At 37.5% G+C, this 15,768-nt stretch overlaps 2 protein-coding genes across 2 annotated transcripts; one reads left to right on the top strand and one right to left on the bottom strand.

Annotated features, from left to right (window-relative positions):
* Positions 1-415: 415 nt before the first annotated feature.
* LOC126555242 (uncharacterized) lies at positions 416-6,532 on the bottom strand. The gene is made up of 2 exons (XM_050210192.1): positions 5,280-6,532; positions 416-997 (listed from the first exon to the last, which is right to left on the bottom strand). The coding sequence occupies exons 1-2, from the start codon at positions 5,790-5,792 to the stop codon at positions 416-418; spliced, it is 1,095 nt and encodes a 364-aa protein (XP_050066149.1). The 5' UTR covers positions 5,793-6,532.
* A 1,244-nt stretch (positions 6,533-7,776) lies between these two features.
* Positions 7,777-9,738, top strand: LOC126555243 (putative nuclease HARBI1). The gene is made up of 3 exons (XM_050210193.1): positions 7,777-7,817; positions 9,190-9,328; positions 9,415-9,738. Exons 1-3 carry the CDS (start codon positions 7,777-7,779, stop codon positions 9,736-9,738), a joined length of 504 nt encoding a protein of 167 aa, XP_050066150.1.
* The last annotated feature ends 6,030 nt before the right edge of the window (positions 9,739-15,768 follow it).

The following is a 15,768-nucleotide window of genomic DNA, read 5'->3' on the forward strand; positions in this document are numbered from 1 at the left end:
GTATAAACTTAAGAAATGCATGCCTCCCACCTACTATTTACTTATTAAATCCTATCTAAGAGATAGGCATTTTCAAATACGCTACGGTTCTGCGTTATCCGAAGTAGCAGTTATCAATGCTGATGTTCCCCAAGGGGCATATTATCTCCTATTCTGTACAATATCTTCGCTTCGGTAAACGGAAAATTGGTACGGTTATTGTATTTTGAACAAAAGAAATGAAATAGGAGGAATATTGGTACTATAAAATATTTTATTTTCAGTGGTTCAAAAAATTAAATTAAAATAAATATATGTTCACAATTAATAGTAATATGATAGTCAAAAAATATGTCCAAAATTAAATAATTCATAATAATTCAAAATTAAATATGAATTCACAATAGTTCATAATAGTTTAAAATTAAATATAAATTCACAATAGTTTCCCTATGGTATTTAAAAAATGTTCCATTGTAATTTCTTTATTTATATAACTGGTAATAGTTTCACGAAGTTTATATTGAAGTGAAGTATATTTTTTATTTTTTTTTCGAGATGTTAAATTATTAGACTGTTCATGCCGTATACTTTCAATTCGCATTGTAGATTCATCTTGTTGAATACATTGTAGAACTAACCAAAATGATGGGTTGCTTGTTCCAACAAGCTTATTAAAATAATTATTCCACCCTTCGCAATAGTTATTTGTTCTATCACCATCATTCAATGTGACATCGAATACATTCCATAAAATTGGAGAAAACATTGGAGTACCGCTAGTACCACTGACATAGATGTCATCAAAATATTTAGCCACTAACAATAGTTCTATAGGAATAATTGTGTACAAATAAGCCATTCCACTAGATATTTCATTGAGAGGTAAAAACGCTAAAGCATTAATCATATTACAATTTATTCTGATATTTTTGTTATTTTTATAAACAGAACTTAGACCTAGGTGTTGAATTTTTCGCCACATAGACTGGCATAAGTGAAAAAAACATCCTTTAACCTGCACAGTGGCGCACACATAGGGGGGGTTAGGAGGTCATAACCCCCCCCGAAATTTCTTCCTTCATTACGAGCGCCTAGAAACAACCCACGAACAAATTTCTCATCATGTCTTTATTTCTTATCAAATATATTATAAATTTTAAATAATATCATATTATTTTAATTTGATTTTGTTAGTGCTGATTAGGGGCGTTGTCCATAGTCTTTGAGTTTGATAAGATATTTGCTAGTGGCACTAGCTACGTCTTGCTAGACGCTCGTTTTTTGTTATCGGGTACGCGCACCTACAATCACTACAACCGCGGTCTCAATTAAAGTGTGATAACTGATAAGGATAAGCAATCTGTGATAACGTGTTTTTAAATTATTGTTAATTGTTATTGGTTAGTCAATGGAAATCTATTAGAGTATTAGACAATAACTCAGTTAATAAATATTAAATATATTTCATTTTTAAGTTTTTCACATTATGAGTGAAAAAAAGAAAAGGATTGCCCATGGTAATATTACGTCATTTTTTCACAAAAAGAGTAAAAAAAATTATGAACAACCCTCAACTTCAAATCTAAAAACAGTAAGAATTTAGAAATACATTTTTTATTTCATTTATTTAATTATTTAAGTACTTACTTCAAAAGTTTTCTAAAAATGTTTTAAATTAGTATTGGTGAATGGTGGTACTTATTTTATTATAAATTAAATGACATTTTATAGGAGCTAAATGTTGATCACTCATTGCAGCTATTGCATGTTAGTCAGGACACTCAAGAGGTTGAGGTAAAAATATCTGATGATAGTCAGGATCAGCCCGATCAGGTAATCAATATCAATGTAATTATGTAAATATTATTGGACTATGTTAAATAATATAAGAACCATTAGATACAGTTAACATTAAAAGGTACATTTGAATTCTATATTTAATGTATTTCCATAATTAAATTTGATAAAACTAGCCAATGACTTAATTATTTAAAATAATTAAATTTTATAATATTAAGATTAATTTAAATTCTAAAAAATACACAATTACAAAAAATAGTGATATGTTAAGAAATGTATTACATAGTCTATCATAATTTTTAAAATAGAGACAATTGAATTTCATTGATTAGTTAAACTTTTGAATCATACAACAAAAAATTATTTATGATTATGAAATAATTAATATATTTTAAAGGTTAGATTACAGATCCAAATTAAAAATAAATATAGTGGATAAGTAGGTACTTTTTTTTTACATTAAATATTAACTTGAATGCTTATGAGTTAAACCGCTGATCACTATTAATTTTAAAGTATTATTTATTTGTATGTTTATATAATGTATTTGAGTATATTATGCTTGTTTAGTTGTTTATGACATTGTGGCTTCACTTTCATTATTATCACTTTTTTTACTATATTGAATATTAAAAATCCAATGATTTGTTTAATAAATAATAGTATTATGCACATTTCCAAGTATTATTATATATAATATATAATAATACTATATATAATGAATTCTTGGGAATTTAATTTTAATATACTATGCTAAATGCTTTAATATCTAATATTATTAGAAAAAATCTTGTATGCGCTATTGCTATTTGCTAATAACTGCTTCTAATGTAGGAGCTTGATAATGATCTGCTGATTAATGTTATTGATAATAAATCAATAAATGACAAGAACGATTTTAAATGCAATAAAGATATCTCATTTTATATTGAAAATTCAGTAAGTTTTTTAATTTTAAAACGTGAGACATTGCTTTATTGTGCTTTTTAATTGTTTTATAAAGGTTTCTGACAGCGAAAAATTGCTTGCACTGAATAATCTATGGACTCCTACACCTGGATATAAATTCCCTACAACAGGAAACAGACACTTAAAATTTCAATATACTTGGCTTCTAAAATACAATTGGTTATGCTTTTCTCAAATACAAAATGGTGCATACTGCAAAGTATGTATATTTTTTAGTCTTAAGCAAGGTGTTGGTAAAGGTATGCATCAAACTCCAGGGAAATTAATATCAGAGAAATTTGATAATTGGAAAAAGGCACTTGGCTCAAAAGGGGTATTTGAGATGCACGCAAAAACAGAATATCATAAAACAAGTCAGTATAAATATGATTCTTTTTTGGCTGTTAAAAATAACAAAATTCAATCTATTGAAATTCAAGTAAATAATGCTCTAAGGAAAGAAATAGAAGAAAATAGAAAACGTATTATTCCTATAATTAAAACTGTATTGTTTTGTGGAAGACAGGGTATTGCTTTACGTGGGCATAAAGATAGTGGATTAGTTACATGTGATGAGGATGAAATTTACAATGATGGTAACTTTAGACAGTTGTTACGTTTTAGAGTTGATGCAGGTGACCAAAATCTTCAAAACCATCTAGTAACTTGTTCTAAAAATGCTATGTATACTAGTTGGCGTATTCAAAATGAAATTATAACAGCCTGTAATAGCTTAATGCTACAAACGCTTGTGCATGATATTAATGCTGCAAAATCATTTACGGTGTTGGCAGATGAAACAAGCGATATAGCCAATAAAGAACAATTAACTTTATGTGTGAGGTATGTTCATTTTGGTCAAAAGAAATTAAGGGAAGATTTTTTACAATTCATTGAGGTTAAAGATGTTAGTGGAAAGGCATTAGCAGATACCATACTAAACAATCTTCAATCCATGGGTATAGAAACAAAGTATCTAGTTGGACAAGGGTATGATGGGGCAGCCTCTATGTCCGGAATATTCAACGGTACCCAAGCTTATATACGAACAAAACACCCAATGGCATTATATATACACTGCAGTTCTCATTGCCTAAATTTGGCTATCTCTTCTTCTTGTAAAATCCCTGATATAAGGAATTGTATGGGAACTATGCAAACAATATGCAATTTTTTCTCATACCCTAAGAGGTCAAATGTACTTTTGGGTGCTATTAAAAAGCTTTTACCAGATGAAAAATCTTTTAAACTGAAAAAGTTTTGCCCTACAAGATGGGTTGAACGTCATGACGCCGTCATACTGTACTATGAATTACAACCTGCAATTATTTCTGCTCTGGAAGACATTTCTTTGTGGAAAGATACAGATACTTCATCAGCGGCAAATCAACTCCTTGCATCAATTCACCAATTTAAATTCCAAATATCAATGACGATTCTTGTTAAACTGTTTTCAATATCAGTGTCACTGAGCAAATTTTTACAAACAGAAAATTTGGATCTAGAAAATGCCCTTTTTTTTGCTGAAACTACACAAACTACTTTAAAAGATATTCGTTTAAATGCTGATAAAGAATTCAATGAAATATTTAAGTCAGTTGAAAAAATTTGCAATACATTGGAAATTGCTGTTTGTGTTCCCAGAGTATCTGGTCGGCAAACACACAGAACTAATGTAGACGTTGACACTCCGGAAAGTTTTTACCGAGTAGGGGTATTCATCCCATTTTTAGATAATTTTATAGAGCAATTACATAATAGGTTTTTAGAACATCAGTCCATTTTAAAAAGCTTTGATTGTTTAATACCAAAGTCTAATCTTAAAGTTACAAAAAACGTTGAAGACAAATTTAAGTTACTGCTAGAAAATTACAAAGATATCTTAAATGATGATAAAAATGATAATATATTAAATGAATATTCAGGCTGTGCCGAATTAAAATTATGGCATAATAGCTTTGAATATCAAAGTAAACTTTCTGAACATTCTGAACAATCTAAAATAACTGTGACAGATTTATTCTTCCAATGTAATTCAAAAATGTATACAATTATTTCAAAGTTGCTTCAAATTTTCATCACATTACCAGTTACAACAGCATCAGGAGAACGTTCGTTTTCTACATTACGACGTATAAAAACTTATCTACGGAATACAACTGGACAAATCAGACTTAACGGTTTATCAATGTTAAATATTCACAGGGATATAACAATAACCCCCGAGGAGATAATCAATGAGATGGGAAAAACATCAAACAAGAGATTGGCATTAAATTTATAAAATTATATTTTTTTGCATACATTGTTCTATTATAACAAATTGACTATTTTAATTTTGTATTCATTGACCTTTAAACTGTTAATAATAAATTAAAATGTCATAATTAGTATATAGACTATAAAATATATTGGATGTACAAAATATATAGTTTATACTATTTTGATACGTTTTATCATTTTTTAGCATAGGGCTATACAATGCCTCTATAGTGAATAATTAATAGAACAACCCCCCCCGAAAAAAAATCCTGTGTGCGCCACTGAACCTGCACACTATCACCAAATACATGTTTAGTAGCACTTATAGCTCCTATTTCGAAATCCATCACGATATATTTTGGTTTTGGATTGTTTGAAGTTTGAAGACAATTAATAACAACTTGTTGTAAAATAGTGGTGTACGTACTTTTTAACTTATTAGGTAAAAATGCATACACACAAGTAGATATTTGATCTTTATACTTTCCTCGTATAACATAAAGTTGTTGGAATAAAGTAGTTGAGCACTTAAAAGTTCCATCCATAAACCAAGTTTCCGCGCAAGACAAAATATTTAAAGCGAAATTAGAGGCAAAAATCAAAATTCGCGAATCAGCTTGTTTATTATCAAAAATCAAAAATGGCTTAGGTTCAGCACCCATCGTAGTTGTCCACTCTTCGGGAAAACAAAAATTTGCATTTAACGGTTCATCGGGGAATTTTCTATGTCGGTAATTTCGTATGTTACGTTTTATGGAAGACAAATTTCCCAGTTTTACTGCTGTATCTTCTACAGCCATAAAATATTTAAAAAAAATTAAAAATAATAATATTTATTTAATAATAAAAATAATCATCTAACCTGAAATATTGTGCATGATGGATGAAACCATCTGACTTGGAGTTTCTCGTGTGTCTAAGGCTCTTTTTTTATATTATGTTTAATAACAATTATTTCGTCAATTTTATTATTTGAAGTGTGGTTATGGGGCACTATATTTGAATAGTTTGTATACTGAAATAAAATTAATATTTTCACCTCATATAATATATTACAATACAATAGATACAATAGTATAAATTATTACTAGTTTAAAACTTACGGGTTTAATTAAATTCGTAGTAATTTTTCCCGGACATTTTAATGTTGTATTTTGAGAACATTTCCTCCTAATAGTATTATTATTTTTTCTTAAAATTACATACGAATAATTCTTGTATGGAATTAATTCATTTCCCTTTTCAGTTTTAAAACTTTCCATTATAACAAAATTAAAATTGAAAATTGTGGTCACGTGGCAAAGTTGAGCGTTGTAGATGTATTAAGTCGCATGAAACCTATACAATATCTTTATTCATCGTTATCGATATTGTCATTTGTCGTTATAGATTAGATTATTACTTCCCTACAATTTCATGCAATACTTATCTAATGTTTAGATGCTTTATGATTGTTTTTTTTTCATAGTTTAAGAAACCCTGGTTTTTAACGACCGTACCAATATTCCACGTTCAAAACAACCATACCAATTTTCCGACAATCCTTCGCTTCTGATCAACCAACTACCCCCAATACATCCGTAGCAGACTACGCTGACGATAAAGCAATAATATCTATTAACAATGATCCACTCATAGCATCATATAATCTCCAAACTCACCTTAACTATATGGAAAAATGGTTTACTAACTGGCGATTCAAAGTAAACCAAAGCAAATCTGTTCATACTACCTTCACCCTCAAACATGCCTCCTGTTCTACAGTTTTTCTATACGGTATTCCTATCCCTTACTCTCCAAAAATCAAATATCTCGGGCTCACTCTCGATCAAAGGTTAACCTGGGCTCATCACATCAAAATCAAAAGATTAGCACTGAATCATCGTCTCCGTATCCTCAAACCCTAATTAAGCAATAACTCTACCGCCATTAAAACCAAAATTCTGATTTACAAAACACTTCTCAAACCCATTTATTACTTATGGACTTATGGACTCCAACTTTGGGGAAACGCTAAAAAGTCTAACATACTGAAAATTCAAACATTTCAAAATATCGCTCTCCGAAAAATAATGAATGCACCACCCTATGTGTCTGGTGTCAGTATGAAACTCAAAACAATTAATGACGAAGCCAAAATATATTATAAAAGATTCTATTCCAAACTAATTAACCACCCTAATGAACTCATAAAAAACTTATCTACTCCTTCCATACCTGGTAATCCCCCTAGACGTCTGAAGCGTAAGTGGTGTCGTGATCTCTTAAAATAGGAAAAAAAAAAATCCATAGAAAGTGCCATCGATGGGTGGCTTCTTTCATCAAATTTCCATGTCAATCTTTGTAACTCTTATCATATATGCTTATTGTGTCTAGTGGATACAGATTGTGTATTACGCTTAAAAAAAAAAAAATAAAAAAAAAAAAAAAGGTTTGTATTTTTACTCTTGGTCTCATATATTTGACAATATTGTACTTTTGTGTGTGTATTTACATTCGAAATTTCATGTTTATGGTATTTCCACATTATTTTATAACCATTGGAATTGTGTACTCTGCAGTCGTGTAGTACGTTCTGCGTACCTAATTGATAAATTTAATGTACCTTACTTATGTATTTTAAATATTATAATATAACTATTAAATAATATTAATAAAATACATCATAATGAGTAAAGTGTGGACAATATTTGAAAAAATATTAACTGAAGAAGTGGCAGTCTGTAAAATTTGCAAACAGCGATATCAGTATCGTGCTGGTCGCTGGTGGTAGTAATCTACACTATGGTCGCATGCAGAATTGGTACATGGATGTTCAAGAACAAGTAACAAAAGGTATGATAAATATTAAATACTTCAGTTTCATTATCAGAAAAATAGAAAATCAATAAATTTGTAAATTTCCATAAATGGATTTGTTTGAAATGTGGTTATTAATTTAGTAGGTACCTGGGTAGGTAGGTACTAGGTAACCATTTAACATGTTGACATATTATAGTGAGTTATATAGATAGGTAGTGAGGTACCTCTGGTACATATATTATATATAAAATGGACTATCTACTATTGATATTAAAATCTATAATATTTTAAATATTCCATTGTATTTCGTATTGCTTTAAATAAAATTAAACATTCAAATTTCAATCCCTTGCAAACAATCCAAATTTAAAACATTACAAACAAACCCAAATTACCTACATTTTATTATAAAAAATATAATTTGTTCAATGTAAATAAAAAATATTTTATGTATTAAATAAGTTTTCAAACTAATGCCATTATATGCAAACTCAATTGCATAGTCAGTTTAAGAGACCTATGCCGGGTTGCATAAACGATCGATAAGTAGTTATCGGTTCGATAATACAGATATCGAGTCGATAAAAATATTGGCTGTTGCATAAACGATTTTTATCTTTTATCGATCCGATAAATATGTTGTTATCGGTTCGATAAATTGAAGGCCCGTTTTTGGTTCGATAAATAATAAAAAGAACTCTATAACTTTATTGTACTGAATACTGATAACAGCGTGTGATTATAAATACGTACCGCCATAGCGGTTTCATATAATCGGAGCGTCGCTACTCGCTACTGTGTACTACCTCTACTTGCTACTGTGTACTACCTCTACTTGCTACTGTGTACTACCTCTACTTGCTACTGTGTACTACCACTACTTGCTACTGTGTACTACTTCTACTCGCTACTGTGTACTACCTCTAATCGCTACTGCGCACTACCTCTACTCGCTACTGTGTACTGTCGTTACTCGCTAGTCGCTACTGTGTTCTGTCGGTTATTGACATTGATAATAAATATGTATTATTTATGGTTATTGCCTATTTTATTTATCATGTGGTTATTTATTTTTTAAATTAGTAATTTATGATTTTATAACTAATTAATAAAAACAATGTATTTAAATACATCATCATCGTCATCGTCATCTAATTCTTCATCATCTAATGATGATGAACATATTTTTGAAATTATTATTAATCTTCCAAGACCACGAACATTCCGAATCGTTTCAATCCTCTTGAAAATTACGATGATTTGGATTTCAAAACAAGATTTAGGTAAGTCACTAGTGTGTAAATACCAATAATTATGCATAAATGCCAATAAGGCATAAACTATATTAATAATAGTTTAATATTTTAATAAGTATTTTATTTAACAATGTTGAAGATTGACAAAGAACACATTTATGATGTTACTTAATGCAGTTGGAACTGATTTAAAACATTGTACAAGTAGAAATTTTGCAATCATACCGGAGATTCAACTGTTAATAGCATTAAGATATTATGCTACTGGAGCATTTCAAGTAAGTTACATTTGTAGATCTTTGCTTAGTTTAATTATTACCCTGAGAATTTTCATATTAAAAAAATATGATTTTTGTATTTTAAGGCTGTTTTAGGTGATCATATGCAAGTGCATAAGTCAACTGTATGCAGAATTGTTAAACGTGTTTCAAAACGTTTAGCATGTCTTCGTCCCTTCTTCATTAATATGCCCAAGAACCAAAATGAAAAACAAGAAGTAAAGATTGGATTTTACCAAACTCATAATGTTCCTAGGGTTATTGGTGCTATTGATTGTACTCACATCAGAATACAGTCCCCAAATAGTGATATAGGTGAACAATTCAGAAATCGAAAAGGCTACTTTTCATTCAATGTACAGGCTGTGTGTAACAGCAAAATGGAGATAATGAATATTGTGGCTAGGTAATACGAAACAAATATTTTAGTTAAATTATATTAAATATTAATATTGTGTATTTAGATGGCCAGGATCTGTGCATGATAGCACTGTATTTGACAATAGTTTACTGCGTGCCCAGTTCAAAAACAATGAGTATAATGGATGTTTTCTTCTTGGCGATGGTGGTTATGTCGCGGTCGTTATCGCAACGACCGTGGCTACCTTTTCTCGTCCACGATATATATTTTTTATTTTGAATAAAATATTAAGGGCTTATCCAATCTAAGGTGGTAAATTTTGGCAAAATTTGCATAATTTAGCGTAATTCCTACTGAGCTAAACTTAGTTTTGGCTATTTATAGATTGGAAAGTACATATCTCTACCAGCGATAGCCCGAGTTACGTAATTTCGTATCCATCGTAATTTAATTAGATAGATAATTGCAATTAAATTTAATTCTTCACAATGGTTACGAATGCATTAGTGAGTTAAATATTGTAGAAATTAACCGGGAATTGTCGAAAGTGGTATTGAGACCGGGGGGTCCAAGCGATCAAGCCGATAAACTCTAGTAAGGAGTATATTAGGTCTAAGGAAAACATGGATCCAAGATCAGTACGGTTTGGGGTAACTGACGGGACGTCAGCCCAGGTACTGGAAGATAATACATCGGAGGTCCAGAACAGTGGTGAAGAGGGCAAATCCGACGGAGATTTGATAAACCACTTTATGGAACAGATGTTAGATAGACTGGAGGGGTTGGAAACAACGGTCGACAAGCAGCAGCTAACAATTGCTTCTCTCAGCGAGAGCGTGGAACGCTTGGAGCGGGAGCTAGCCGAAGAAAAGCTTAGGTCGACCGAACGGGTGGCGCAAGCAAGTTGCGCATGCCGTGGGGTTTCCCCCAAACCCTCTACCAGCATTTTGTCCGGTGAAAATCAAAACTGCCCGGGCAAAAGTCAAAATCTTCCGGTCAAAACTCAAGGTGTGAGTTTTGAAAGCCGTTGGGCGAACATACGGAGCAGATTGGCCGGGGAAAACCCGAGAAATCGGGAAGTATCCGGAGTTTCCGGTAACCGGTCCGGAGTGTCCGGTGAAATGTCCGGTGTCTTCGGTGATCTGTCCGGAGTGTCCGGCGAAGTGTCCGGTAGAAGTGATGGGGAAGCGTTACGGAGTAATCTCTCCGGTGGAAAACGTGTTCACTTCGCGGACAGCCTGCTCATTCCTCAAAATGAGTTGAATATGGCCCGTGCGTCGATACCAGAGTTTGCTGGCAAGAGGGAGGAAGACCCGGTGCGGTTTTTGCTCCAGGCCGAAGCAATACTTGAAGAAACTGGTATCCACATGGCTCGATGGGTGACCGTGTTGGCCCCTCAGCTAAAGGCACAGGCAGGTACATGGTGGGGAACCATGAGGGCGTTGGACTTGCCATGGCAAGAGTTCAAGTTTGAGCTTTTGGAAAAGTTCAACGGGGACGAATTACAGTCGAGCCTACAATCGGAACTGTTAAGTACCGCTCAGACCAAGGCCGAAACACTGGGAGGGTATGTCCTTCACAAGTACCAGTTGTATCGGAGGTTAAATCTTGGTCTGACTGAAGAAGCGGTGGTGATGACGGTGATTGGGCTCATGCGTGATGAATTTAGAATTCATGCACGCATTGAACGGCTGAAATCGTTCAGTGAACTACGTGCGCTAGCACATATTTTGGATGGTAGTAAGGCCGTAGTATCGGATAAGGCGGGAGAGAGCACCAGCGGACCACTAAAATTAAAATGGTTGGATAGGAGAAAAGCTGAGGATGCTAGCAAATCCCAGGTGCCTAATCCGAGGGAACGACTATCTTCGGGTGCAGGATGCAGAGTATGTGGTAGTCAAGACCACTGGCAAGCTGCATGTCCGAAAAGAAAGTCGGAGTCGGGAAACGCCAGAATGACCGGCGGGACCGCCGGGTCCCGACCGGCCAGGAAGTAACCGGCGGAAAAGTCACGAGTCGTCCGAAGAGTGGTAAACAACGAAGTTCTACTCGGTCAGTGAGTAACGTTTCGGTACAGAAACCACAAATTACAAGAACTGACCCCAAGAAATGGAACTTCGGAGCGTTACGGACCGGAGACTCGGGAAAGGATCCGAATAAATCGGACCAAAAGAGTTCTGGACCGGAGAAAACCGGTAAGAACGGAAATCCTCCGGAGGAAAACTTCGGTTACCCGAAGTGGACGTCCGGAGTGAGAAGTTGTCCGGTGAAAACCGTCGAGCCTCCGGGGAAACACCGGAGAAAACGCCGTAGCCACCCGAGAAAACTCATTGAAAGCGATGTTCCGGAAAAGGAACCACAGCTCGTGACAATGAGTCGGGCAAATGGCAAATCGACGGAGAGGTGGTTGAACCACCCGGACAAGAGGTATGGAAAATCGAACAGGATTGAAAATGTGAAGATATCACCGAGGTGAGTTATCCTTCCAATAAAAATGTCGCGAACAGCATTTCAAGTGATGCGGAACAAGATAAGTTAACACAGCAGTTGTTAATTTGTCCGGTCACATCCGAAGATTTTCCCGAGGAAATAGTTCCTTATCCACGGAAGATGTGCAAAAGGAGAGACTCAGATACGGACTCAAAGTTTGAGTTGCGGCAACGCTTCTCGGATCTGCGGACTGAAGCGTTTGAGTCTCCAGCCATTGCAACGGTGTCAACGGGGAAAACTAGGGTATCGGATGTTCCGGTACCGGCCATAAAACTTGAGTTTGCACTCGGGGCAGTAGTAGCGCTATTGGACTCCCAGGCGGCGAGGACTTATGTCAAACCGTGGGTGGCAAAATTTGGCCGATGTTTTACCGAAGAACCGGAGATTGTCCGGATGGCGGACGGTCGGACCCGAGAAATTACGGAGTTTTCCGAATTTCGGGCCCGGATAGTGGATATGGAGGTAAGCTTCAAGGCAGCAGTGTTAGACGATCTCATTGGAGATGTCTTCCTGGGCCACGATTTCCTCGTGGAGCAACAAGTCGCTTGGGACTATAGTGGTTGCATAATCCATTTGGGGAAAGAAAGACGGGTTTCCGTGAGTTGGAGAAATCCAGTAACTCCGGTCACCGTAGGAGTGGACTTAACGACCGCAGTTTTACCGGAAGGAGAGTACGGTACGCGGGTCAAAGAAGTCTTATGCCAATATCCGGAGGTTTTCTCCGGAGAGGTAGGCAGAACTCGGGTGATAGAGCACCAGATCCGTCTCAAGGATCCAAATCCGGTGGCTCTAAATGCTTACGGGTACTCCCGAGAGAAAAACGAGGTAATTGCCGAAATGGTGCGAGACATGGAGGAACAGGGGTTTGTTGAACCTAGCATATCTCCATGGGCTGCACCGGTAGTACTCGTGAAGAAAAAGGATGGTTCACGCAGATTTTGCGTTGACTATCGCCGTCTGAACATGCAGACGGAGTCGGATGCTCACCCAATGCCGGACCTCCATGACATGGTCCGAGGAATGGGCGGAGCGAAGATTTACAGCACCATGGATCTGAAATCAGGATATTGGCAAGTGTGTCTCTCCGCAGAGACACGTCCACTGACGGCGTTTAGGACCCAAAGAGGTTTATTCCAGTTTAGGGTAATACCTTTTGGACTTAAAAACGCCCCCGCCACTTTCTGTCGCTTGGTAAGCGAAGTCTTCCGTGGGTTAGTTGGTAAATTTGTGCTGGTTTATTTGGATGATATTGTGGTATACTCCGAGAGTCCCGATCAACATCTAAACCACTTGCAGAGAGTCTTGGAGCGACTTCAGTCTTACGGTCTAACGTACCAACCGAAAAAATGTACATTTGGGGTGGCACAGATCAAATTCCTAGGTCACGTCGTGGACGGTAAAGGAATAAACCGGGAACCGGAGAAATTGACGGCGATTCAGGAGTTACCGGTTCTAAAGAAGACAAAAGACGTGTTGCGCGTGTTAGGCGTTTGTGGTTGGTACAGCCAGTTCGTGCCACACTATGCCGAGATCACAGCACCGCTCACGAATCTGTTGGCCAAAGGGACCAAATGGCGTGGTCAGAAATTGAGCAAGAGGCGTTCCGGAAGTTGAAGGAGTCTTTAGTGTCCGCACCACGGCTCTGCCCTCCTCTTCCGGGTAAGCCATTCAATCTACAGACCGACGCAAGCGAAGTCGGAGTTGGTGCCGTGCTCTTCCAGCGGGGGAGAGTGGCGACAGGAAAATCATATCCTATGCCAGCAAAAAACTTAACCCAGCTCAGGGAAGATACTCGGCAGTCGAACGCGAATGTCTAGCCATAGTTTGGGCGGTTGACAGGTTCAGACCGTATCTTGAGTCTGGTAAGTTTATGTTATTTACAGATAACGCGGCACTCCGATGGTTACAGCAAGCTCGCTGTACCAACAGCAAACTAACGCGATGGGCGTTACAACTCGGGGCTTTCGATTTCGAAATCCGGCACGTGCCCGGAGTAGAAAATGAAGCAGCCGACGCGCTATCCAGTTGTCCGGCGGGACCGTATACAGTGGACGAAGAATCGTTGGAGAATAATATCCACGACCCCCCTGTGATTCGGCCGGGAGTGTCCGGAGAAATGTTCGGAGTCTTCGGTGATCTGTCCGGCGTGGCCGGAGGACCCAGAGTGGGTGTCAACCAGTGTGGTGCGATCCAGCCGAAGAGGGATGACGGAAACGTCACATTGCAAGATGTCCGAGAGTGGCAACAGAACGACCCGAACATACGGAAGATAGTTGCCAAACTCTCCGGAGACGGTGCAAGGTTCGGGCGTCTGCCGAAGCTGTACGTCATGCGGGACAAGGTGTTGCACCGCCACCCCCGATCCATCGCGAATGGAGAAGAGGGGATGGTCGTCCCAGCTGACAAGGCCCAAATTCTGCTGCAAAGGTGGCACCCAGGGTGGAAAAAAACGTACCGCAGCATAAAGAGTCGTTTCTTTTGGGCCGGTATGCGTGAAGCAGTGCGTAACTACGTGCGGGCATGCGACGTCTGTGCACGGGTAAAACCACTGAATCGTAAACCTGAAGATCGGATGTGCACCAGGGTCCCACGTCAACCTTGGGAGGTACTGAGCATCGATCTTATGGGTCCGTACCCGCGGACGCAGCGGGGTAAGACGACGATTTTGGTAGTAACAGACTGCTACAGTCGCTGGGTAGAGGCCTACCTAAAAGCGATTGTGGATACATTCAAACGGGAGTTGTTCCCACGGTTCGGATACCCGAGGGCATTATTGTCAGATAATGGCCCGCAGTTCGTGTCCAAGGCAATGGGAGAGGCACTCAAGAAGTGGGAGTGGAAGAATGGACGACTCCAATATACCACCCACGTGCCAACCCGGTAGAAAGGCAGAATCAAGAGTTGAAGAAAGGGTTACGAACCTTACTTGTTGATAAGCCTCATCATCTGTGGGATGTCTATCTGCCACACGTGTTGTTCTCCGTAAGAAACAGAGAAAACCGAAACACCGGACAGTCGCCGGCCAAAATGATGTTTGGTCGGGAGATCAAGGCCCCCGGAGACTGGCAGCTTGAGTTGGCTGAAGAGTCACCGGACGACGGCAACAATGGTCCGGAGTTGTCCGGAGCACATCAGAACCCTCCGGTAGGAACCGAAGATTCTCCGGCGGAACAGGATGATGCTCCGGCGGTAGAGGGGGGTTACCCGGTGGTTTCCGGCCCCAAAGCCCCTAATACCCATATACCCCCAGAATCCCCGGGAAAAAGCAATCTGGAAGTAGGGGATTGGGTATACTACAAAGCGCATCCGCAGTCAAGTGCGGAGAAGCGGTTTCACGCGGGGTTCGCCCCGAAATGGTTAGGTCCGGTTAAGTTGGGTAAACCACTAGGAACCGGAGTGTTCTTGACGGAGGGTAAACACCCTACTAAGTTACATGTCTCAGCGATGAAGCGAGCTGTAGGACCGTCAGAGAACACTAACTAATCATACCTTGTTTTAGATGGCAGAACGCGCAAATAACCCGCCACCGAACCGCAACAATCGGCCATCCCGTGGCGTGATCGCCGCCCACGTTTAGAAGCTACGGGCC

Source organism: Aphis gossypii, unplaced genomic scaffold, assembly GCF_020184175.1.
Source record: "Aphis gossypii isolate Hap1 unplaced genomic scaffold, ASM2018417v2 Contig00762, whole genome shotgun sequence".
Lineage (NCBI taxonomy): Eukaryota > Metazoa > Arthropoda > Insecta > Hemiptera > Aphididae > Aphis > Aphis gossypii.

Excerpts from the sequence above, each read along its gene's own strand:
- LOC126555242 (XM_050210192.1), bottom strand. The coding sequence starts at position 5,792 with ATGGCTGTAGAAGATACAGCAGTAAAACTGGGAAATTTGTCTTCCATA. Across the intron at positions 998-5,279 it reads TATTTGGTGATAGTGTGCAG|GTTAAAGGATGTTTTTTTCA; the intron begins GTTCAGTGGCGC and ends GCCACTGTGCAG.
- LOC126555243 (XM_050210193.1), top strand. The coding sequence starts at position 7,777 with ATGGTCGCATGCAGAATTGGTACATGGATGTTCAAGAACAA. Across the intron at positions 7,818-9,189 it reads ACATGGATGTTCAAGAACAA|ATTGACAAAGAACACATTTA; the intron begins GTAACAAAAGGT and ends ACAATGTTGAAG. Across the intron at positions 9,329-9,414 it reads ATGCTACTGGAGCATTTCAA|GCTGTTTTAGGTGATCATAT; the intron begins GTAAGTTACATT and ends TTGTATTTTAAG.